Genomic DNA, 26,394 nt, shown 5'->3' with positions numbered 1-26,394 from the left:
GAAGCTCACGACCCTCCCCCTTCATAATAAGTTTGGGACCCCCTGAGAGGTCACGACCTCCAGTTTGAGAACCCCTAACTTAGACCATTCCTGACAGATGTATATCCAACCTGTTCTTAAAAATCTCCAATGACAGGGATTCCACAACCAACTTTGGAAGCCTATTCCAGTGCGTAACTCTCCTGATAATTAGAAAGAATTCTTTTGCGTAGAATAAAGAATAAATGGACACAAATCTGACATCAGGAATCATAACATTCAACAACCAGTAGGAGAACACTTCAGTCTCTCTGGTTACTCAATAACAGACCTCAAAGTGGCAATTCTTCAACAAAAAAACTTCAAAAACAGACTCCAACGTGAAACTGCAGAACTGGAATTAACTAGATACCATCAGATTAGGCCTGAATAAAGACTGGGAGTGGTTGGATCATTACAAAACCTAAACTTAATTTCCCCAATACTAATTTCTCCCTACTCACACCTTCTTGTCAACTGTCTGTAATGGGCCACTCTCTTACCACTTCAAAAGTTATTTTTCCTCCCTTGGTATCCTGCTGTTAATTGATTTAACTCGTTAGACTGACCTCACACTTGGTAAAGCAACCCCCCATCCTTTCATGTATTTATACCAGCTCCTGTATTTTCACTCCATGGATACGATGAAGTGGGTTCTAGCCCACAAAAGCTTATGCCCAAATAAATTTGTTAGTCTCTAAGGTGCCACAAGGACTCCTCATTGTTTTTGCTGATACACAGACTAATACGGATACCACTCTGAAATCTGATTTTAAAATGGTTTTTGTGTGTCTTCAGGTCTTTTCCCATCTTGCTGGAGTTACTTTGTAACATACATTTTGTATGGTCAGGAATGCTTTGTTTTAGTGGCCTGTTCTGCTTGCAATGGACTTGTGGGATCAGGGGAATAATTTTCAAGAGCACCTGAGTCTACATCTACATTGCAAATAAGGATGAGTGGCAGCATGTCTCAGCCCAGGTCCACTGACTCAGGCTCATGCTATGGGGCTAAAAATAGCAGTGTAAAAGTTCCGGCTCTGAAACCCAGCGAGGGGGAAGGGTCTCAGAACCTGGGCTCCAGCCTGAGTGGGGAAGTCTACAGCGCTATTGTTAGCCCTGTAGCATGAGCACCACAAGCCCAGGTCAGTTGATCCAGGCTCTGAGATTTTTTTCTTTTTCTTTTTGCAGCATAGATGTATCCTAAGGGACTTAAGAGCCTAATTCCCATTTGAACGTCTTACTTTAGATGTTCCGCTTTTAGCAAGCCTGTTTTGTTTTTCAGGAAGCCAATCGATTTTTAACCCTGCTGTCACCTGCCCAGAAGGCCAATATATGTGGAACGTGTTTAGAATGTTCTTCCAATTTACATCTTAAAATTCATGTCATGTCATGCTCTTTAGGTCTTTCAGAGATTCACTCTAGTGAAAGAAATGACTCCAAACTATGACATTTGTAAATTTCGCTATGTCACTTGGCTTTTTTTCATGCAGTAATGTAGTTTCCACTTTGAATTCCCACTGGGTAGAAGTCCTACTGTTTCGTTTTCAGATATCTGATCTCCCTTAACTGGGCACTTGGGATGGGAACATTAAATCTCACTCATCATCATTTAAAATGTAGGGAGATATTTCCTGCCACCTATCACCAGCAGGCTGAGAAATACCCCTCCTGACCAATGTTCTGTTTGGGCCAAATTTTGCTCCCACTGAAATCAAGGATTGGGCCCTGTGACTGCTCCAAACTCCTCCCTCTAAGGTAGTGCTTCTATAAAATGGGAAAAGGTCAGGCAGAGCTAGCCCTCTGACCACTTCCTGCTTCTGCCTTTCAGGGAGCCGCACCTCAAACACAGGCAATCAGTGACTGTGGCCAAGAGGAGCCCCACAGGAAAATTGCAGGTACAATATATAGTGGCAGAAAAGCAAGAAATGAAACCTCCATATGACTGAATAATTAATAGGAAAAGATGAGGGATACATAGAAAGCAAAAGCCTGATCTAGTGTGTGCACCTACCAGTCACTGCTTGCTCTTGGTTTAATTACCTTTTAAAGAAGGGCCAAAATTAAAACCATTTTTCCACTAACCCATTCTTAACCCAAATTTCAAGGTGCAGTTACAGTGGGGATTCAGCTGCTAAACATCTGTTTCTGCAGTACCAAAGCCTGATAGACTGGCTTTTGAAAATCGAAATCATCCACAGCATTGCCCAACTCTACTTTCTATTCAGTTTAAAAGAAGAAACTTAATAGACCACCCATTAAGCTTTTTACATTCTGAAAGTTTGATCCTGGAAATACCTGTGTGTGAGTTGACTTAGGCAGGGCAGCTCAGCTGAGCTTAGTTTCATTCATGAGCGTTGCAGACTCACACTACCAACTTATGTCAGTACAACACCACCACTCAGGGGTGTGGAAAATCTACACCCCTGAGCGATGCGGTTATACTGACTTAACTCCTGGCATAGACAGCTTTATGTTGACAGGAGGGCTTCTCCTGTTGACATAACTATTGCCTCTTGGGGAGGTGAAGTACCTATGCTGACAACAGGAGATGTTCTCTTGTCTGTGTAGGTAGTGTCTTCATAGCTGCAGCACTGTAAGTGTAGACAAGCCCTTAGGCCTGAACTCTGTGAGGCTGAAGGTCTTGATGTTGCTGTCCATGTCTAGCTGCATTGTCATATAGTTAACTAACATTTTTAAAACCAGGTTCAGTTTTCCAAGTGAAAAGACAGCTCTCAAGGGATACCCGTTCAAATGCTCATTATGGATTTTTCCAGGAAGGTGATATAGAAATAACAACATTGTATCATTAGAGAACTAAAATAGTATTGGCACAGTTTTTCAGGAGGTTGACGTTCATGAACAAAAAAGGTAGTGTTGCCTAGCAGATAGATTACTAGACCAGGGCTTAGGAGATCTAGGTTCTATTCTTGGCTCTGCTGCTGGCCTGCTGGGTGACCTCAGGTAAATCACTTCACTTCTTTGTGTCTCAGTTTCCCCATTTGCAAAACAAGCATAATGATATCGCCTTTGTAAAGTGCTTTGAGATCCACTGAGGAAAAGCATTACTAATAACATTATACCTGTTATTTTCAAGTAGAAATGGACAAAACCCAAGAATGATAATTAGAACTTCCCATGATTTGGGGGAGAATAGCTCATGAACCCATCCCCACCTGCCTCTTTTGGTTTTAAGCCAACTTGACTGACTTTTTACAAAACCCAGACCCTGCTGTTTTATTCATTTTATTGTCATCCATTCTGTGGAGCACTAGCAGTTTTGAAACTGAAATGGTGTGTTCAGCTGATAAGACAAGACTTGTGTATAATACATACCAGAGTGGCAGACTTTTTATTCCTGAGGTAACTTTCAATTGCATCATTATTTGGGGCAAAAACTGTGTAAGTGTTAGCTGCTTCTATTTCACTTGCCAGCCTATATTGCTGTTGTGGAAAGACATAAAAAAAACAACAACACCTTGTAATGATATTCTGCTACCAGCCCAAACACACATAGTCTAGAGAACTACTTGTATTCTTAAAATAGCATGAATACTTGCAATAACATAACCCCTGAAAATGGAGTAATCAGGCATCTGTTCTAAGCGGGCCAGCAGTTTTGGCAATGCGCCACTCAGACCTCTGAGTGGTGTTAGAACCTGAAATCAAAGCATACAAACAATGTCAATATATTGACATATACCATGCTTGCAGCTGCAAGGACTGGAAATAGAATAAACTGATGTACCATACAATATTTTTCCACAGCTGTTGGCTGTTTCCCCATCCAATTTGTATTGCCTTGCTCAGGAGGCAAAGGAATAGAGAGCAGGGTGCTAACTTTTTAATTACATGGTGATGTACCTTATCAATAACATGGATGATTCCATTCGTGGCTGCAATATCACCAACGACAATGTTAGCTCCTTCAATAGTGATGTTCTGGAAAGAAAAGGACTAGGGTTTACTTTTAATCACAGTTACACCAGTTTGCTGATTGTGTGCAGCAGACTTCCACCTGTCTAACTGTTTACATAGAGCTAGATTGTATTCTTATCTAACGTGGTCAAGCAAGGTGCCTGGGAGACAGTAAGCATTCCTCCCCTGGCCTAGGCATTGTTAGGGCTCCCCAGATTCACAGTCCTGGAGCACAGGGACTGCACCCCTGATGATTTGCTCTGAGGAAACTGGTTGGGGAATAGGTGGCATTGTGGTTCTGTCTTCCCCACTAGAGCTGGGTGAAATTTTTCAGATGAATAGTTGACAAAAATGCAGTTTGTTACCCTGAAACTGGTCACCAATTGACACAAATAGCTTTGGCCAATCACAGAATGACTGGAAAAAGAGGGAGGTGGGTCAGTACTGGTGCTTCCACTGTTGGCCCCTGGTAATATTTAACCCAGTGGTTTGGGTACTTGCCTGGCATGTGGGAGACCTGGGTTTGGATCCCTGATCTAAAACCAACTTTTATGATTCACCACAAATTCTGAAAAATTTCCCATTCGGTTCAGTCTAAATCATACTTTTTTTCCCCAGGTGTGTTTTGTTTTTGTTTGTTTGGACGTGACACTGAACTGAAAAATCAGTTATTTGCCCAGCTCTGTTCTCTACATGCAGGCCAGCACAACTGACTAGCTGCATGGAGGCAGCATGCTGGCTTCTTTAAATAGGTGAAGTAAATTACTTACTTAAGGAGCCTCAGGAAGAATTGTGCTTCTGAGGCAGAACCTCCTGGTGCTTCTTTTGAGGTGGTGCACCGAGGCGCCGCTTCTCTTATTACGGCTTGCATGCTAAAAACACCATCTAGCCCTCAGTAATTTTGAGACGTCTGTGCATTCCCAAAGCTTCACTGGCCTAGTGGAACCTCTTCAACATGCTCCCCCAAAGAATACTCCTTCAAGGGACTAAATACTATGGAGTTTGCATATTCCCAGAAATGTGTATAGATTCCTACAATAAATCAGCCAACTTCTGAAGGCTACGTTGAGAGGTGGTCAAGGACACCTGGCTTCAGCTTATTTATCTTTAAAAATACTTTCAAATGATTTGGGACCATCAAGCTGTGCATGCAGTCAGCCAATGTAGTCGCATGGTATTGCTATTACCCTAATCCTCCCTCCCTCTCGCCTCCCAGTATTGTTTGTTATACTTGCTTGATATGTCTTGTGTTAAATTAGAGGGTAAACTCTTCAGGGTATGGATTGTGCTTTCCTATGTGTACCCCCCTTACAATGGGGCTCTGACCATTTAGGGTTTCTGTCTGCTACAACAATACCAATAATATACATATAAGAATTGATGAGTCACAGTCTGGCTGTCTAGATAAAGCAGTAGAGAAAACAGTACTTGTCAGAGAACCCAACAGTGAGAGAATGTTATAGAGAAATTACGTTAATGCCTATGTTATAGGCATCTTTAAATGTAAGCATATGCATGGGTATTAATATTATTATAGCACTACTGATGGACTGAGAGCAAAATGGGATTTCAAGCTGGCTGACAAGCGATCTTACCTCACTTTCTTTAGACAGATGCAGGAAATTGTTATGCAGAGATGTGGCCAGTGTGTCAGATGATAAATTCTGGAGGTCAGCAAGTCTATAAGCTCCCACTAATACATGATACCTGAAAGAAAATTCAGCTGGATTCTAATGTTTGTATTTTCTTACAGCTTGCAGATAAATAAACATGGCATTTCAGACCACGGTTTCTAGGTCAGATTCTGCTTTGAGCTACGCTGGGGTAAAGTTGGGGTTGTTTGTTCAGTGCATAGCACAGTTGGGCCTTGGTCTCAGCTGCGGATCTAAACACCACAGTAATGATACAAATAATAAATAATTGTCTTCAATGGGATTACCATTTCAGCGTAAAAAAGGAGAATCTGACTCACTGTCTTTAAGGATGTAAAAGCTGCCTTGCTGTAATGAGTTCAAATCAAAATGATATTTGCATTGAAAACCAATTCATTTAAAGAATCAGATGCATCAAATATTAAAGAAAACATCAACGTACTTTAGTAGGGTTGCAATGTTAGTCTTTGACATCCAAAAGGCTTTCTCATCTTGATCCATGTTTTCAATTGCTCGAAGGGAAGGCACAAGGATGGTTAAATTTGAAGTCACTGACAGCACTGTGTTTATTGAAGCCTCCTGAATCAGAGTAAAATATGTTATATTGTATATCCTAAGTTTATGTGTCATCAGGTGACCCTTTTAATAGGGTTCCGTACATGAGCTGTCCTGTGATTGGTGTGGGGAGGAAGAACCATTAAGTAGCCTAATGATTTGAACCAATGGCTACAAAAATGTGTGGAAAGCCAAAACAGTGAATTTTTGGTCCGTGTATGAAGAATAGAAACAATCTTAATAAGGATAAGAACCAATTTTAATATAACCATAAAAAACAAGTCAATCTACACAACTATTGTACTATGTCATTTATTTTATGTATTTGAATTAAAAAATATTTTGGTTACTACTGCTGCTTGATAATAGTTGCAACTGAAGTACCCATGAAGGGTAGGCAGAAGTATTTAAGAAACAGGATGAATAGAGTTAATAGCCATGAAATAGGTAATCTGCCTAATACGAGATTCACATGTGAAAGACAGGTTTCAGAGTAGCAGCCGTGTTAGTCTGTATTTGCAAAAAGAACAGGAGTACTGGTGGCACTTTAGAGACTAACCAATTTATCTGAGCATAAGCTTTCGTGAAGGTGCCACAAGTACTCCTTTCCTTTATTTGAAAGACTGTACATTTAAGCAGAGATTTTTCCAAGAACCATAAGGGAGTTATGCATCTAACTCTCAATGAATTTCAATAGGATTTGGGTGCCTAATTCCCTTCAGGTGCTGTTGACAATCCCAGTTTTAACATAGGGCTGTAGGCTGCTAATGTTTGAGTATGCTAACTCGTGTTTCATTTAGCAGTGTTGGGTCTTAGGCTGTGGAAGAAACCGGGGAGGAGAGATTAAGAGGATTAACCTCAGTATAACCTCTTTCTCATAAAACAAAACAAAATACCATCAGCACCACCAAAATTTGCTAATTTCACTCTTGTAAATTTCCATGGAGCAAGAGGTTCAGGTTTTGCCTTGCCCTAGCTTGTGTGCTGCCTGGAGACTGGCCATGGGCTCTTCCTAGTGCTCCTTCATCACTTTTGTCATTTCAGTGTCAAGAAAGGAGAATTGTGCAGAAACCAGTCCCTTGAAATAGCTGGGAATTGTATCTGCTAGTGTCATCTTTCAAGTCACCATTGCCACAAGCATCTGAGGGCCTCCCAAGTATTTAAAAATAGAGCTAACAATAACAATCTCCCTCTTCCTTCCTAGTCTGTAGGAAAAAACAGCATGCAGGTATGAAAATGTATAAACATGAACATTCCTGCTAGAGTATGAAGTTAAAAATATGCCCAGAAAAAGACCTCCCTGTTTGCTTGTCTTATCAAACACCATTTGATCCAGAGAGAGGTTTTCCCCTACCACCAAAACATCAGCATAGGAACATAGCTCAGGCAACCATAGGGCCTGATTCAAGGCCCACTGAAGTCAGTAGAAAGATTCCTACTGATTCTTATGGGCTTTGGATCAGGCCCACAGTCTCTTTCTGTGCAATATGCACAGCTAGCAATAAGTATCTAAGGGCCAAGATCTGATTTGTACAAGCTCGGATAGTCACTGTGCTTTGATTTGCCAGTTCCTGCTTTTTATGAAACTATTTTGCAACTGAAAAGGATATGAGTAAAGACCGATGACAACTGGTGTCTTGTTAACCACTTCTAGATGGCTAGGATTCTTACTGTGTTGGAGTAAAATCTGAGGACAAACCTACTTCAAGAACCGTGTACTTCTTATCCTTTAACAGAATACTTGGCTTGTGTTTCAAGACAATGGAACTGAAAAAAATAAATATTAGGTGGTATGTGACCATGGGTGTGGCGTGGAGGAAAGACTGAAGGGAATGGGGGAGGCTAGGGATTTTGATAGGAGATAATTAAGACAATACATATAATTGATTTAAAGTATTTTTGGTAGGTTATTTAGATAGCTGAGATTATAACTACAACAGCGCCATGAACAATATCTATGTAATGGGAGAAGGAGCATCACACAAATATAAAGAATAGAACTTGCTACTCACCTGAGATGTTAAAATCATGGAAGTTGCACTGTCTCTTCTAATAGACAAGTGGGGAATGCGACACTATAGAACACCAGTTCTCAAACTGTGGGTCGGGACCCCAAAGTGGGTTGCGACCCTGTTTTAATGGGGTCGCCAGGCCTCGTGTTAGACTTGCTGAGGCCGGGGGCTGAAGGCTGAGCCCCATCACCTGGGGACAAAGCCCAAGGACTTCCACCCTGAGTGGCGGGGCTCGGGCTTTGGCTTCTGCCCTGGGTGGCAGGGCTCGGGTTACAGGACCCCCGCTTGAGGCTGAAGGTGAAGCGCTTGGGCTTCGGCTTTGGCCCCCCTGCATGGAGGCGGTTCACGGGGGTCACAGTACAATGATGTTTGAGAACCTCCTGCTATAGAAGAATATATTTTTTAACACTACAGTTCTTTAATTTTAAGAGGTGGAGTTTCTCTGAAGTAAAGCAGGAATGTCCATATCCCTATTTCAATAGGCTTTGTGGTCTGCTCCCCGTATAGCGTGTTCACTCTTCTCTTTCTCCCCTCTAACACCTGACGAGTTTTGTGCAAACCTAGCAGCACTTTCATAATACTTGACTCCTAATACATGACTACATGTACTTATTTCCGCTCTGGTTTTGTTGTTTTCTGTCTGTAAAATTGCCAATGGAATATGCTGCTGTTTGAGAACCTGAATCAAGCAGGCAGCCAGATAACTATTTTACAATTAGCCACATTATCCTCCAAGTCCTCTCGGCCATGATGGCTACACTAAATGTGACAATGGTTAGGCAGCTGGTGTGTTATGACTGCTGCTTGTCATACTGTTCCTAAGGGTCTGTCTGTTACCCTGTGCTTGCTCCATCTATTTGTTGTATCGACCAATTGTCTCTTGTCTTATATTTAGACTGTAAGCTCTTTGGAGTTGGAAGTGTCACATTACAGGAGTGATCTGGCAAATATGAATCAGTTTGTTTGGAACACTTCTCATTTTGTTCAAACAGGTGTTTCTAACCCTACTATACAGTCAGACATTCTATTGTGATTTATCTGCTCATTCATTTTCTATGGTTCAATCAAGTCAGTGCAGATGGTGGGTTCCTCCTCACTTGCTCTGACAGTCAGAATGATGACCACACACAGTTTAGGATTTTCATGCCATCCAGCACTGTGCAAATATGCAGGAGAAAGAATTCTTCTCCCATCCCCTTTGCTGTGGAGGCTACAGCAGCCATGGGTGCCACAGACCTTGTGCAGCCTTCTCACCAAGGGGCAGATAGGAGGACCTGCTCTGTGGTGAAATCTGATGTCATCTGCATGCCCACAGAGCTGAGCTCTGTATGCAGCCTCCCACCCCATATACTAGAACTGGTATTGGTTCCTCTGCCAGTGGAGCTTCTGCGTCTATTGAGATTGGAGCTGGAATTTGGCCTCAGTGCAGAAGAATTAGATGACGAGATTCTGCCCCGAAGTACACGTATTCACCTGTTCATGTCAGTACAGATCTTGGACTATATTATTTGATGGGAACATCACTAGAGATCCACGTTTCTATATATTAAAAGGATAGTATTTTCCTCAAACAAAAGTATACTCACATTAACCCACTGGTTAAATCCAGCTGCCTCTGACAGAGCAGACAACTCCTGATCCAATAAAGAGAAGAATGAATACAGTGGTTATTCATAAGACCTATATAAGTGGTCTGACTTTATCATTTAACGTATAGGTGTCTAACTTTGGTCTAAACATTTTATCTCTAAATATTCAAGTACAAATCTTGTCTTAACTAAATCCCAAATAAATCAAAAGAGAATTCTTTGTTTTTGTGCTGTATGTACACCACCTAGCACGATGGGGTCACGGACCATGACTGGGACACCTAGGCACTATCGCAATATAAATTAAATGATAAAGTCATTAACACAGAGTTAATGTTGCCTGGTGATAGTCTGTGCCCTTCCAGAATGTTAAGTTCAGAAAAACTCAGACTTGTGGAAACAAAGAAATACTGAATTAAGGTTGTTTGCCCATTGTGACAAAGTTCCTGCTCTACCTTGGTGGGTCTTGCGCTTATTGATGGATTTGCTTGCTTTGGAGCTTCAGGGCAGCCCTCAGCGTGGCCGTTTTTCTGAATTCACAGTCCAGGTTGACTCCTCCTGTGTCTGACCAGGAGTTGGGAGGATTTGGGGGGAACCTGAGCCCGCCCTCTACTCTGGGTTCCAGCCCAGAGCCCTGTGGAATGCAGCTGTCTAGAGTGCCTCCTGGAACAGCTGTGTGACAGCTACAACTCCCTGGGCTACTTCCCCATGGCCTCCTCCCAACATCTTCTTTATCCTCACCATAGGACCTTCCTCCTAGTCTGATAATGCTTGTACACCTCAGTCCTCCAACAGTCCGCGTTCTCACTATCAGCTCCTAGTGCCTCTTGCTCCCAGCTCATCACACGCACACCATAAACTGAAGTGAGCTCCTTTTTAAAACCCAGGTGCCCTGATTAGCCTGCCTTAATTGTCTCCAGAAGGTTCCTGATTGTTTTGGAACCTTCCCTGTTACCTTACCCAGGGAAAAGGGACCTACTAAGCCTGGGGCTAATATATCTGCCTTCTATTACTCTCCTATAGCCATCTGGTTCGACCCTGCCACACCATGTAACCTTAACTCTGTCTTCTTTGAGTGTTGCCCCCATATCACCCATAATGTACTTTCTCATACTCTGCCTGTTCGCTGTAATGCACAGGCACTCCCTGCACTTGCTCTACACTCAGACATGGAGCCTACTCCAACAAAATACCACTGGCAAAATTTAACAGCCGCCTCAGACCCTTTTACAACCCCTTTACACGTGCACACAGGTTACTATCTAAATCTATACTTCCCCCCACTCATCATTAAATCCACAGACTGCTCTTCTATCCCACCTCACTATTGATAATACCCATGGCAAGAAAAGCCCAGTGCCCTTCTGTTTGACATAATCCACACAATTCTGTATTGAAATCCTGCATCTCCATGTATTGTCACCCAGGATTGACATTTTAGGTCATCTCAGATTGCAGTGGGAGCTGTGGTTGCTCATTATAAAGAGACTGAGAGCAGGGCTCAGACACTCCCACAGAGGCAAGGCCCCCATATTCCAACTTACATGAGAGGGGCAGGGAGGGGGACTCAGACTTCTCTGACGGTGTAGGAGCCCCAAGATCTGGGCACACACTATCTGGAGCTCTCCCTATTCTCCTCCAGTCCACCTGCCACTCACCCCCATGTCCCTTTCCCAGTGTCCCTCCCCTATCCCCATTTATCCCTGCTCCCCTTGATATAGCCCCAAACCCCTCACTCCTATACCCCCACTCCTCCACCGCCTAAAATGCCCCTCCTGACAGTAAGCATTCTTACATCTAACTTTTGTTTTGTTACAAACATACTTTAAATGTATTCCTGCAAAATGCCTCCCTCCCAAAGGGGGGTAGATTTTTTTTATATGCCTTTCTGCCCTAGGCAGGGGCTGGAACTGTCATTAGCTGGGTGAGTTCAGGACAAAAGGCTTACTGCTTACCGCCTTGAACTATCCAGCTACAGAGAAAGCTTTCCACCTACAAAGCCTCTTAGCCTCCTTTTTTTGCACATGCTCAGTGTGATTTGTTTGGTGTTTGACCCTTACTCAAGAGCTTCACTGGAGAGCCAAACTCTTACTAAGAGTGTTTTGAATTTTGCTCCCCAAAAGGACTTGTTGGTGCTACACACGCTTGGACGGTAACGCTTAAGTGAGCGAGACCCTTATGTTTGATCTCCAGGCCTGGTCAAAAAAAAGATTATATATTTAGAAAAGCTGTTTATTTCAGGGGGCTGTATCTCAGGAATCCCTTGGTCAAATGACCTCAAATTTGGATCACTACCCATACTCTGCACTCCCACAGGGCACACTACATTTCAAGGCAATCTATGTAACTGTGCAGATTTTACAGCACTAAGAAGAGTCATTCTTTACACACAATGGTCTTCTCAACCTTAACTATAGTGAAGCTAGTGCTCCATTATAATAAACATAACAACAATTAAAGACAAGTCAATTTTTAAAACTTTCTTTTTTGTAGTACTGATAGTGAGTGGAAATCCTTTAGGGTCATTTTCAGAAATGGGACAGTTTTAGTAGCCAAAGTGTACTGTAGTCCTAGAAAAACTATACTGCTATTCAGTTATGATTCCCCATTCCCAGGCAGCATGTTTACTGCAGACCTTCATCTTGAGTGTAATATCTCCCTAGACAGACATTTTGTTTTCCACCAACTGGAGAGTGGAAGAGTTTTCAGGCTGTGTGTTGCCATTTCCAAGTAATGTGAAAGGCTGCAAAATTAACCGGATACTATAAATCCATTGGCAAACCTGCTGTAAATGTCTTTATGTTCTGTAATGGAGTCTTAGTCAGTAATTTATCTGGTTTCTGTTCATTTCAGTGCTGAGACTGGGAACAGATTGGGCTATAAATGGTAATGCCAATCCCAGCTTCTTACTGCTGCCAGTTTAAAAAGAAAAGATAAAATAGCTGAGAAGATTGACACATACCTTTCCTTTTCGTTAAATAGTTGAAAATTTACCTTCACTAAATGACCTGTTTTGTTCTCCTATTTTATATATGATAAGTCGATCTCTGATCAAAACTGACAGGTTCAGATGAGACTAATTTTCAAGGCCAGATTTTCATATAAATGGGGCATCCACAGCTCTCAATGACTTCAGTTGTATTTTGTGAAAATTAGGCTCTAATGCTGGCATTTTCAGAGGCTTAATGAAATCAGATGCCCAATTCCCTTAGGCCCTTTGAAAGTGCAAGCCTCTCTCTTTAAACACAGTATCTCATTTCTGGGATTTGCAAGGGTCTCAGGAAGCACGCTGTCTGCAGTCAGCACAGTTGTGCATTACATTGTTAGGGTTGTTCAGAAGTTACTTTACTGTCTCCCTGGCCAGCATTACAAAAAGAATCTGCAGTTGAACTTGCCCTTAGACAAAAGATCACTATCTTACTTACATCTGCTGCACTTCCATAGCATATGATGCCATTTCCTTCGTATCCCTTTGGACACACACAGTCCCAGACACCAGATGACACAAACTGACAAGTTGCCTTTAAAAAATGAGGGAGAGAAGATTTAATCTGTCAAAGAGCTGGGGATTCAAGAGATGTTGTTGATATAATATGCTTGCACATAATACAAGGCAATGCTGAGATGTGGCAAAGTTAAAATAGCTGAAAATCCCTTCATTGAGGCCCTCATTCAGTAAAGTATCCCTATTCTGGAAAGCACTTAAGCATGTTCTTAAGTCCCACTGAAATCAATAGGACTTAAATGCTTTCATGAATGGAAGAAACAAGGTGTGTGAGGTAATATCTTTTATTGGACCAACTTCTGTTGATAAGAGAGACAAGCTCACCAACAGAAGTTGGTCCAATAAAAGATATTAGAAAGCTTTTCATCCAGCATACAAGAAAAATACTTTACAATGTAGATAATCAGTCTCATGCCACAAATGATGAAAAGTTCAGAGAACGGTTAGTGAAAAACCTATAAACTGTCAAACAATTGTGAATTACAAAATCGTGCGCACCAAAGCTGTTTGCAGATAATTTAGGAATGGAAATGAAAGGCTAAATTGATCAGATAATTTATTGGCAATAAATAATCCAAACAGTTCTAAATTAAAAAAAAATCTCTTTATGCAATATAGCCTAACACATCTTGAAGAATCCCATAATGCCTGACTGAGCAGATACTTCTGGTCTGGAGAGAAGAAATTGTAGCGGCCATTAAGTATTTTAACTACTGTATCTGGGAAAAGCAAATTGGACCTTGATTTGAGACCCACAGAATAAATTGCATCATAGTAAACTTATGCACTGTGGATGGATGAGCAGGCCCTCCTGAAATTTGAGCCTATGGCTCCTGAGAGTCTATGTATTGTTAGACCAGATGATGAGACTACTAAGCCCCCTTTCTTTTGCCTTCTTTGAAAGGTGAATGGGATAACTGAACCCTGAACTAGCTATTGTAAGTAACCAAAAATAACTTATTCTATGGTGTAGGGATTCAATGGATCTGCACCAATTTACAGCAGCAGAGAATTTGTCTCTGTATCTTCATGCTGTATTGCTGATATTCCAAAAAAACAAAACCAACCATCTAGATATGTCAGAGAACATGGAGATCAACTTTCCAGTCTTCTTAACAGACCAAATTGTAGGGGCCTTACTCGATTATCACTCAGACTTCAGTTAGGGAAACTTTAATGGATCTCAGTGGAAAAACCTAGTAAGGATCTCAGGATCTATTTGGATATCAGCAATCCTTTCACCTGACACTGAAGGACATTTTTATGCACTCAACTGAGCTTTAAAGATCCTACAACATGAAGCTGCAACATGTTTGCTCTAGTGGAATGCCATTCATTCTCACACCCATGGAAGAAATATTATCCACTGATGCATACAGTAAAACAAATGTTATTTTAATATTTGTTCTGAAAATAATTAACTCACCAGATGATGGCACTTTCCATTTTGTTCCAAACAAGAGTTTATTGGTTCACATTCAATTCCATTCCCCCGAAATCCTTCCTTACATTCACAGTCATTCTACGATTCCAACAAAACAAGGCAATAAAGTAAAACGATTAAAACATTGTAGATCTTCTAAACACTATGGATCAGATTTCCAGATGGTGTTTATCCATATAGCGCCACTGAATTCAATGGTGTGACACCAATTTACACCATCTGAGAATCTGTCCCTTTGTACTTTAAACCCACAAAGCGTTTGTGCTGAAACTCTGAACATGCTGTTGCATTTCCAACATTAATACCAGTAAGTTGAGGCCCAGCACATGGTGGAGCCGAAGTGTTTGATCTTTTGGCATCATTCATGGGGAGGGGGGTAGTCTCTCAGTGTGTCCTGCATGGATGTTTAAAAGAATTAGTGATTTAAAAACTATATACATATGTGCTCTAGAAATATCCTAGAGAGATAATTGGCATTCATGGATTGTGGATGGATTTTTTTTTAAAAATTTTTCCTGAATAGCTGTAAATAACTAAAGAATAAAGTACAGTCCCTTTCAATAGAGAATTAATGTTGATAGATTTTTTCAGAAGAAGTGAGTTTTAAGGCAAGATTTAAAATGGAGAGAAGGGTACTCATTTGGGACATAAGACCATCAGATTTGAAGGGGCCTCCTGTATCATTGATTCCAGTCCCCTGCTATTGCAGTCAATCCCATCATATAATCAATCCCTTCATAAATTTATCAAGCTCCATTTGAAAACCACTTCAGTTTTTTGCCCCTACTCCTATGAGATGAGGAACACAAGATGTGGGAGGCTGTTCCAGGTGGGGTTGCATGGAAGAGGGCACATAGAGGGAGTGGGAGAAGACGTAGAAGGTAGTAGTTCGGGAGCAAACTTGGGCAGAACAGAATGAGGTAGAGGTAGTGCAGGAAGATATGAGCGAAACTTACCTGACCCGGCCCTACGTATATGCAGGTAGCATTGTCATGGCACCCTCTGAAATTTGGTAGCAGACAATTGTTGATCTCTGAGCAATCTCTTCCATTCCCACTCCATCCTGGCTGGCATACACATGTGTGAGTTCCAAGGCCTGTTTTAATACATTCTGCCTGTAGGGACATGACACGGTAAACAAATTTAATGGACACCAACCACCATTTTAAAATGGACAGCTCAGAAAAGGACATGCTGGAAAGGAGATGGAATCTTTGGCTATGACACTAGAGAACAAACTCTATTTTTTCCCCTTTAATATTTTCATAGAATTTTTTTTAGTGCTGGACTTACAGCCCTGGAGGTTGACATCCCCCTTTGTCCATAGGAGACCGTGGTGGGCAGAAAGGTTCCCCCGCAATGCCATGTCAGTGTGTCTCACCCTGACTTGGAGGGGTGAAGGTCTCTCTTGACTGAATCAAATCTTCAACCTCTGAACTGATGCAATCAGCAAAGACGCCAATTAATGCCAGCCACTGTGGGTGTTATTATGTGGCTACCTGTGCCCTGCTAACTATAATGCAACTAGCAACTTGTTTCACATAAGCTTCCAAACAGTCATCAGATGATAAGAAATAACTTTAGGTCACTAATAACTTGACCTGAATTTGATCTGACAATTTAAACATTGAAAATAGTTTTAAAATCCATTACTTAATCCCTTGAACTAGTTACGGGCTTCCTTGTAGTAGATCCTGCTCTGCCAACTCTAAAGAGGAAAAAGATCCCTCATTGCCATAGCTTTACCTTTATTATGGAATGGGAGGGCATAGAGGCGTAGAGAGATTTCAATCCATGAGTCTACTGCTTTGAAGGAAGATTTTACTTTGGGTTATATTAAGAATGTCACAGAAGTCGCTAAAAAAGATGTGTGGCATCCATCTTTGGGCACAATGACTATATAAGTCATAGCAATTTTCATAGCAAAGCAACTGTAAGGGCAAGAATTTTAATTATGGGAAGGATTTGAATTTGGTTGGAAATTCTGAATTTATATATGCAAATGTTTCTTACTGGTATTCCTAGCCTTTCTTTAGATTTCCTCTAAACTAAGCAACTCCTTCTGTAAGAAATCATATACTTACATTGGTATTGCAACCACCTTGAACTAAACTAGCACAAGGATCTACTTCACTGCAGGTTGTTCCATCTCCCTCATATCCAGGTTTGCAGATGCAGCTATAAAAACAAGGTTTGATTAAATCATTTTGCATGATAGGACACTTGCAAAATTAAGCTGAATTGATTTTTGATAATTTTTTCCTTTAGCACATTGTCCAAATTGCAGGCTGCTTAAAATGATTAGCTTTGGCTTTATTGAAGATACCACACCATTTCAAGTACATAGATGGTTAAGGGTGAATATCCGAAAAGCACACTGCCCAAAATTTTCAAAAGCACCGACGTCCCATTTTCAAAAGTGACAAGTATTTAGCCTTTCTCATTGCAAGTTAATGAATTTAGGCTCCTAAGACATTTAGGCACTTTTGAAAATTAAACTTAGGTTCCTAAATTACTTTGACACTTTTGACTGTAACCCTCTTACTTCTGCAATTTTACAAGCTCAAACATATTGATCTTAAGATCTGAAAAAGCTATGTATAATGTGTGGAAATGAGCACAGAACTGGGAATCAAACCACTGAGATCTAATCCCTGCTCTGCAATTGACTCACTGCATTGCTTTGGGTAGGTCCCTTCACTTTTCTGCCTCCTTTTCTCCCCCTATAAAATGAAAGGAACATGCACATACCACCTCATAGTATTATGATAAAGATTAATGTTTGTACAATAGTGTGAAGTGTTATCTTGAAACAAAAAATGCCAGTCCTGTAGTTTGATTCTGAAAGTGTTATAGCACACCTAATATTACTTAGATATAACTACCTACCTCCTGGCACCATTACTAAGCTGACAATTTGCATGTGCATGACAGAATTGCACAAAAGGCCCACACGGAACTATCTGCTTATCACAGAGTTTCCCAGCATATCCACTTTTGCATGATCCAGCAAGGCAGATTCCATCACTACCTATCCTGTTATCACATTTCCCGTAAACACACAGGCATTCTGTAGGGGGAAAAATAAAACGTGAAATTAAACAACTGAAAAACAATTGTCCCTATATGGTATTTCTTAAATATTTCAGATAAGTTCTTTCTAAAATCTAAACACCTGTAATAATATTCTTCTTATTTTTTATAGCACACTCGTCTGCCATTGGAATTTAAAGTTATCTATAGAAGCTGGTGAAGCAGGCACACAACATCATATCTTGGATTGAAAAAACTAAAATGATTACGTATAAACAGATCAAACAAAATCACTAAACTTTTACAAACTAAGGCCCTGATTCTGCAAAAATTTACCCACGTGCTTAACTTTATGCCCTATGAGCAGTTCTGTTGAAGTCACAGAACTACTCACAGTGCAAAAAGATAAACAAATGTGGATGAATTTACAGGATCAAGGCTCAAAAAGATCTTAATATTTTTTTAAAGTAGCTATGCTTCAGCCTCTGACCTTACATCATCTTATGGAAGGCCTAGTGGCCTCTTAGGCTATGTCTACACAGGGATAAAAAACGCACTGCTGGCCCGGGTCAGCTGACTCAGGCTGCGGGGTCCATATTTGCTGTGTAGACATTCCGGTTAGGGCTGGAGCCTGGGCTCTGGGACTTTTCTTTTTTACTCTGGGCCCTACACTAACAGACACAGTAGTTATCTAGTAAGAATGATGTTTAAAGTGGATCTGAATCTGATTCCTACATAATCTTAAATATTTTCAGATTGTGGATTTTTTTTTCAAGACAGTGATTGTGTCTTCATATGTATGTAGATAGCTGCTATTACGTTTGTGAACAATTCCAGAATAGAAATACATGTTGAGGAGGAGGATTTTGTCTGTTTAGATAATTATGCAAGGAAGGCAGACATGAAAAAGCAATTAACATAAGGCAATCTAAGTCTGATCAAAAGCCCAGTGAAGTCAATGGAAGCCTTTCCATTGACTTCAACGGGCTATGGATTAGGCCTTGTTGGAAACCATATGAAATTAACCCACCCCAAAGGCCTTTTACAGAGAGTATACCACTATCAGTTAGCTCTGATTGTAATACAAATAACGTTTTAGAAGACAACAGGTTATACACGGGGGAGGAGGGTGCAGCTATGCTTACTTTTGTCACACTGAGGGCCATATTTATCAGGGTCTGAACAGAACTGACAGTGGGATCCTTGAAATCCATCAGTACAAATACAAGTTCCATTTCCTTTCATTCCCTCCACACACTGCAACAAAGAAGATATAGGATTTATATGGGAATGTTAAAATAATCCTTTTTTGTTACTCCCTGCAGGAAAAGTTGTATAACTAACCTGGGCCTGTCTATACCATGATTGTAGCAGCGCCCTCTTTAGATGCAAGAAGAATCTCAACCTAATGATAAATATTTTTTCCAGTGGAAACTTTCCTCCAGCTTGTGTTTCTTCTCTGCTCCCATATGCCCATAATTCCATTCTCCTTCTCAATTGTAACTTTAAAATTATTATTTTGTTGTTGCTTTTTCCCCAGACAATCCTGGGCACCAGAGTGGGTCACTTAAAATCCCAACCATGCCCAATACAGTGTATTAAAACCACAGAATTGGATGTTTTAGACAACTGGAGGGTTCCACCATCTTTCCCCTCTTATATCAGTGCACGACTCCCATATTGCCAACATAGATTAGCAGAGTGTGAACCTCCTGCAATATTTTCCACATTTGTTGTGTGCTAAAGGATCAAGGGAGTCTGGATGCTACCAAGCCCAGCCTGTCTCTACCCCCACATAAAAGTGCAAGATGCTGCTGGTTGCTCCATTTACCTGTCCATTTCCTGAGCAGGGTTTGGCAAATCCGCCTGGACACTGATTGCAGTCTGGCCCATGGAAGCCTTTGCAACACTTAGGTTCCTGTGAAGAAAAGCACATACTGCTGCATGGCATGTAAAGTAACACTTTATTCCTCCATCTGAAGACCTGAGGGACAGACCAATCATTCAGGGCTAGACGGTGCAGCTCTGCACTGCGGTTGACCTGGAGTGACACTGTCCCAGCGTCAGCTGCAACCTGTCTCCCAAAGCTTCTTGGTGTGTGATGGACTGCACAAACTGCTATACTCCTCTAAGCTTTATGGCCATGTGGAGAAGGAGCTCTGACACAGACAACTGTCTGAGGCTCTGGGGTGCTGTGCACTCAAAAGGGCAGTGTCTGCACTCCTGAGATCAGGAACTGCAATTCTGCCCAGCCTACAGGTGGGCCATACACAGGGGTAGTCGCCTTACTTCCTCTTCACCTGCTTCACCCACAGACCTGCACCCAGATTTGGTCTAGCTACAACCTAGCCCTAAATAATTATTTCCTGTATCAAAATTTTTATTCAGGAATTGGGCTGCTATGCAGATTCATGAATATAAAAGCATGGAAACTGGCTAATTCACAGGGAAGCATGGGTCCAAAGGCCTCTCTTGTCTTAGAGATTTGCAGACCTTTTGCACCTAATATGTGTTATGAAACCCAGAAACCTAATTAGAAGGACAGGAAAAAGGAATGTGGAAAATTAATGGTAATGAGTTGTGACTGACAATTTTTGTAAGGATTAGACATACCACAGGAGGCAAAATGTAGTAAAATCTTTGCAAGCATTTGGCTGTTCATTGCCACTGAGCAGCACATGAAGTCTTGGAAGAATAATGTATCCTACTAGTGTTGCTAATTGTCAAACTGTGCAGCCCTTCATAGAGACAGCCATAAGAATCAGTGAAAAGTGTTTGGGAGGTGTTGAGATTAAAAAGAGAGAGAACCTGAGTTATATAATATAAGAAAGTTCTAAACAGAAATGTGTGGCAGCTACAAAGCCTCACCAGGAGAGCTGAGGTAAACACGAAGAATGAAGAAGAGCTATTTCAGGTAGTACAAAGGGTAGTATATCAGAGAAGCTAAGTGTCTCTGGTTGGTACTCTTGCTCAAAGAACTATGTTAAGAGGACCTTTAGATGCTGCACACATCCAAAAGTAAAATTAGCAAAAACCAACAGCAATATTTGGGCTGATTTCTATATAAGCCTTGTACAGTTTCTTACCTTTATTGTTACATTGCAGTACCTAGCACAGCCGGTTGTTGGATAGGACAGGGCTTCATAAATACATCTACGTCTTGAAAAAGCCTAGAACATAAATAAAACAAACATATTTCCAGGTAGACATTCAATACTGCACTACAATCAAAATGTTAGGGAACAATTTAATTGAAGAACAGGAAATATCATCACATTGTTTGTTTTATTTTTTTCTATTGATACTTAAAAGGATATTTTGAGTTTTACTATAATGTGTATCTTCCTGAGTTTTTAATCTGTGGTTGGATCTTTACTATATTGTACATGGGATAGAGTGTTAAATACAAGTGAATTCTGATCTATGGACAACAAAATCTCTTGACAGCAACATGTGAGTTTTGTATATGGAAAAATACACCACCAGAAATGAAGATTAGTGCTTTTAAAGACAAAACAGATGAAGGCTTTCTACTGGTTCCAAAGCATGTGTACATGCATTATTATTATTATTATTTATTATTGATAATCATAATAATCATGTTTATTATGGCAGTGTCTAAGGGCCAACCAAGAGAGGGATCTCGTGCTAGGCACCGTACAAACACACAATAATAGAAGATCCCTGCCCCAAAGAGTTTTCAGTTTAATTTGACAAGACAGACATAAAGTGGGGGAAGGGGTAGAGCACAGGGTGAACAATATAATGACAGAAAATGTCATGTTAGTTCCCTGATTTTTTTTTGGTGGGGGCGGGGATGGGTTTACTTTGGAGGGGATCAGCTAAATGGGAAGGGAAGAGGTGTGAGAGGGACAGGGCTGGGGAGAAGAGTCCAAGAGAGGCAGGTGTGGACTGAAGCTGAGGTGGAGAGACTGACGAAGGAAGAGGATTGGTTCCAACAGCCAGTCATCATGGGGCAGAGAACATCCAGTCAAAACTAGAAAGTTCTCTGAGTGTCCAGAGGTCCCTGCTTTGGTGCCTTCTGCCCCTACTAGCTGGAGTCTCTGATAAGAAGGGAGGTACCACATTGGTCCTAGTGCCCCCACAGTGTGTGTGTGGGTTTCCTCTGTACAGTTCTGGGTCCAGGAGATTGCTGGGCCTCATTTTACCCCCTTCCCCCTCCGGCTTTGGGTCCTTCTGCTCCTACTACTGGCTGGAGTCTCAGTTCCTTGGTACATCCTTCCCACCCAACCCCCAGCCTCTCAGGTCATGTTGTGACATGAACAAGTGAAGGGTAGGAAACAGCACAGGCTAGGACAGTGTTTGACTGCATGTATTGCACCTGGCATTAATTCTTTGGAGAGAAGCAAAGCCTTATTTTTGTGACTGAGAAGAAAGTTTTAACAGGTCTGGATATAGTGTAGTCTTAACCCTCCTGTATTTTTCACATACAAAATCTCAAAGCAGAGTCTACAGCAACTGTCCTCCCTTACTCCTTCCCTCCTCTAAAAGACAAAATAAAAACACCCCCCTCCTACATGGAATGCTACCCCAAGCATAGCTTCCGATACCCAAGATAGAAGAGTGGGAGACTCCATGAAATCTCCTGGGGCCTTTGCTATACCAATTTAATTAACCTGGGAGTTGCCCAAGTACTGCTGTGACAAGTATTAGTACAGAACTCTGAGACAGCTGACTCCCATAAAGCCCTAGTAAGCTGAATATTACTGATTTCCCAAAATGCTGAGTAGAAGAACTCAGTTATTGTTTATACTGGGGAAAATCAATACAGAACATTGAATTTAAGTTTAAACAATACTATAGCCTGTTTGGCAGTATTTGTATAGGAAGGTCACTTACAATGGGCTTCGAGTCCCCTGGACAAGTGCTCCTGTAGAATACTGAACATTTTACACAGGTACCCTGAATGGAGACAGGACAGTAGTCACATTTTAGGAAGGCTATAGCGATGTCTGATAAACTTTATTCAATTATGTCATGATTTACAGAACACAGTAACAGCACCTGAACTGCGAATCCTCCCTCATCAAATCTCTAATGAACATTAATTTTTATCTTTTCAACCTTCCTCCTGCCTCCTTTCCCCGTCATCTTGCCCTTTCCCCATTCCTTTCTTTCCTGACCACTTTCTCTTGGAGAACTGGCATCTCCCTAAACTGGAGCGGTGAGCGACTGTTTCAGCAAATTCTCACACACACACACACACACACACACACACACACACACACACACAATGGGGCAGATTCTCAACCGGTGTTGATCTGCATAACTCATTGAAGCCAACGCCGACTTAATCCAACTGAGGATCTGGCCTAATTTGCATATTTCAATATTTATGAGTTGTTTTATGTAACTCATAGGAAGACAACCTTAGCAAACTAACTTGAGATCTATTTCATGCATATCCAGTGTGAAGAGAAAAAATATTTTCTCTGTATCCATATAATAAATCTTACATTGAGCCATAATCCAGCAATGATCATCACTCTTTTCTTATCACGTTTTAGCTCATTGTCACAAATGGTTAGTTTAGCATTGCCTGGCAATGACAGAGACTAACAGCTACAGTAGTGAGATGATTTAGAATCAACTGGCAGGTTTCAAGATGAGGAGTCATAAAAACTCAGCATCTACTAATGACGGTAGCTGTGTGAATAACTGAGTTTTTGGTTTGCTGACTGAACCCAAAATAATAATTATAATTAATAATAAAAACATTTTGGGTTGATCTAAAAAATTGTTTGATTTTTTTTTGTTGGACTAGAAAAGTCTAAAAAATTTTGTTTTGGGTTGAACAAAATATTTTGTTTTTGAGGGTTTCTTACCTTTTTAAAATTAAAATTAAGTAAAATTCAAAACAAAAGGTCATTTCAAATTGAAAAACAGAAACTTTTTTGGAAAATGTAGAAATGTTTCTATCTTTTCAGAATTATTATTTTTTAAACCAAAATAACTTGGATAACCAGATGTTTCAGTTGACACTGAATCTGCATTTTTTGTTGAAAAAGTTTTGTCTGAAAATTTTCTCCCAGCTTTAGTAAGTATAAGTAAGTACCGTCATCCTCACTATAGTGAGGATATAGAGTTTGTCAAGGCTTGAAAAGGGTTCCCTGGTTCCCACTTGCGTTAGACTATTCATGACTGATGATGTTACCCCAGTCTCAGAAAGAAATTAGAATAATCTCTGAATGATGGTCCAAGATGTTTCATGTTTTCCATAATGTTTAAGAGCTTGATCTAAAGTAATTATGTCCACAGACTTCCCATTGGAGACAGTGGGAATTTTATTTGTGAAAGAACTGAGAATCAAGCCTTAAAATGTTCCATGTTTTGGATTTCCACATCTCCAATGTTATACAATGCACATAGGAACACAGGACCAGATTTACAAAGATATTTAGGATGCAGATAAGTGTCTAGTGTAATCTTTTTTTTTTTAAAAGCTCCTAAGTGATTTAGATACCCAATTCACATTGAAAATCAGTGGGAGTTAGGCACCTTATCTGCTTAGGAACTTTTGTAAATCCCACTAACCCTTTGCCTTTGTAAATCTGGCCCATAGTTATTTAGAACACAATTCTTTCTAATGGTACCAATATTTCAACTATTCAATGTCATACAGTTCACCTATTTGCTCATTTCCCAGATAGGGCTTTGTCTTTGTTACAAGTCCAGACTTGGCTAACATGGCCTCCCTTGATGCTGACAGTGCTGTTAATTTGCACAACCTTCATGCTTCCTGAAATTCATGAAAGAACAGTTCCATGATTCATTTTGGCTCTCATGATATTAAGGTATTCCAGTTAGTGACTGGAATAGCACTGGAATGTCACCGTGGGTATGTATTCCAGGCTTTAAAATATTCAGATAACCAAGTGTGAATTCTGATGTGGTTCTAGAGCTGGACAAAAATTATTTTTTTGAAAATGCAGATTTGGGTTGACCCAAGCATTTCAGGAATTCACGTCAAATTTGGCAAATTGTTTCAGGCAGCGAAACAAACAGAAATTCTGAAAAGGTGTAAACATTTCATGTAGACATTTTTTAAATTAACTGTTTTGAAGTTAGAGAAGTCCATGGTAGACCCAAATACAGAAAACAGATATTCTGATACCCAGTCCAGAACGCAAATATCAGATGTAACAAAAGGTCGGAAGCTTTATTTTTGGTTACTTTTGTTTTAAAGCCAGAAAACTTAGTCACATAGATCCCCACCGTTATATTACTTATCGTTGTTGCAATGTGTGTTAATCAATGCGGGAAATGAATCCTACTCAGGTGAAAAGGTTTTGTTTAAGGAATTTGAAATACTAATGTATTTTAGGTGTTGCTCAATTTCCATGCCAGGAACTGTTGTGTGACATTGTGCCTGGTTTATGATTATACTGCACACATGGCACTTAGCTGTTATTACCATGGTTAATGGCTTTTTATCATCACCTCTTTCATTTAATTATAAATGGATGCTGTCCAGTACAGCTGAGGTTTTGCTTCAGAGTTGTGTTTTTGGATGGTTGTAAGTGAAGATTGTAATTGTTTTGCCATATTGTATCACTGTGTCAGAAATGTCTTTGGCCCAGATATGTACTTGAGTGTGATCCAAGAATAGATGATCAGAGCAACACCTATAGCAGACAAAAAGCTTTGTCTGACAGTTATTCTTCTCCTTACCAGATTATCACTGCTGCCAAGTGTACAAGCCCTATAATGTGCTACTCAAACTGAGTATGCTGTGGGGAACTCAATTATTTGAAATATGCAATAGTTTTTGTTTCCTAATCTGAAGAAATAAGGTGCAAAATGGAGCACAGACAAGTCCATATGTTGTATTTATTTAACTGTATTTTCTTCATGTGTCATAAAAAGAAAATGATTGATCTTAAATAGTTACCATGGGAACTAGAAGTGGCTACATACTGGTTTAAGCACAAGTGGAACTCTGGGATGCAGATTGTTTGACTGGGAAGATAACTAATTTTAAAGGGTCGCTATAGAAACTGGATGAGAACTTGAGATGGGACGGGATGTGCTCACCTGAGGTTCTAGCTGACAATTGACCTGTTTACATACTGTATTGTTGGCAGGGCTGTGTATTGTATCCAAAATGTTACCATACTTTATTGCTCATTTCTCTGATGTTGCAATAAAGAGGAGATTAAAGTACCATGCATGGAGTACTTAGTGGCTACAGTCTTAAACCTTGTTGTACTGGCTTTCCTTACCATTTTAATTTCACTCCTTCCCCCATCACATCTGTGTGGTAGAACAGGAACAATTGAGGGAGGAATAAGAACACCTGCAAGAGTATATATTCGACCATTTTTGGCAACGATATCTGTTTCTTCTGTTTCTTCACCATTCACCAAGATTTGTCCCTGAAAAATAAAAGAATCTGAAATTATCTTTGAAAACTACCACACCACTACCTCATAATGTTCTAATTTAATTATTTTTAGGCTATTGGCTGAACAAGAAGTAGGACTGAGTGGACTTGTAGGCTCTAAAGTTTTACATTGCTTTATTTTTTAATGCAGTTGTTTTTTGTACATAGTTCTACATCTGTAAGTTCAGCTTTCATGATAAAGAGATTGCACTACAGTACTTGTATTAAGTGAATTGAAAAATACTATTTTATTTTTACAGTGTAAAT

At 40.5% G+C, this 26,394-nt stretch overlaps 1 protein-coding gene across 1 annotated transcript in view; it reads right to left on the bottom strand.

Moving 5' to 3' along the window:
- The window catches only part of STAB2 (stabilin 2), a 136,504-nt gene that overhangs the window by 66,442 nt on the left and 43,668 nt on the right, over window positions 1–26,394 (bottom strand). The window contains exons 18-33 of the mRNA XM_073323666.1: window positions 25,967–26,119; window positions 22,584–22,646; window positions 20,810–20,893; window positions 19,555–19,641; window positions 18,869–18,980; window positions 17,580–17,760; window positions 16,775–16,868; window positions 15,647–15,805; window positions 14,673–14,768; window positions 13,167–13,262; window positions 9,739–9,786; window positions 6,028–6,164; window positions 5,529–5,640; window positions 3,880–3,957; window positions 3,576–3,674; window positions 3,352–3,459 (exon numbers count right to left, since the gene is read on the bottom strand). Coding sequence (XP_073179767.1) covers window positions 3,352–3,459; window positions 3,576–3,674; window positions 3,880–3,957; window positions 5,529–5,640; window positions 6,028–6,164; window positions 9,739–9,786; window positions 13,167–13,262; window positions 14,673–14,768; window positions 15,647–15,805; window positions 16,775–16,868; window positions 17,580–17,760; window positions 18,869–18,980; window positions 19,555–19,641; window positions 20,810–20,893; window positions 22,584–22,646; window positions 25,967–26,119 — 1,707 coding nt within the window. The remainder of the gene's footprint in view (window positions 1–3,351; window positions 3,460–3,575; window positions 3,675–3,879; window positions 3,958–5,528; window positions 5,641–6,027; window positions 6,165–9,738; window positions 9,787–13,166; window positions 13,263–14,672; window positions 14,769–15,646; window positions 15,806–16,774; window positions 16,869–17,579; window positions 17,761–18,868; window positions 18,981–19,554; window positions 19,642–20,809; window positions 20,894–22,583; window positions 22,647–25,966; window positions 26,120–26,394) is intronic.

Source organism: Lepidochelys kempii, chromosome 1 (assembly GCF_965140265.1).
Source record: "Lepidochelys kempii isolate rLepKem1 chromosome 1, rLepKem1.hap2, whole genome shotgun sequence".
NCBI lineage: Eukaryota > Metazoa > Chordata > Testudines > Cheloniidae > Lepidochelys > Lepidochelys kempii.
This window is presented reverse-complemented; position numbering and strand designations above follow the sequence as displayed.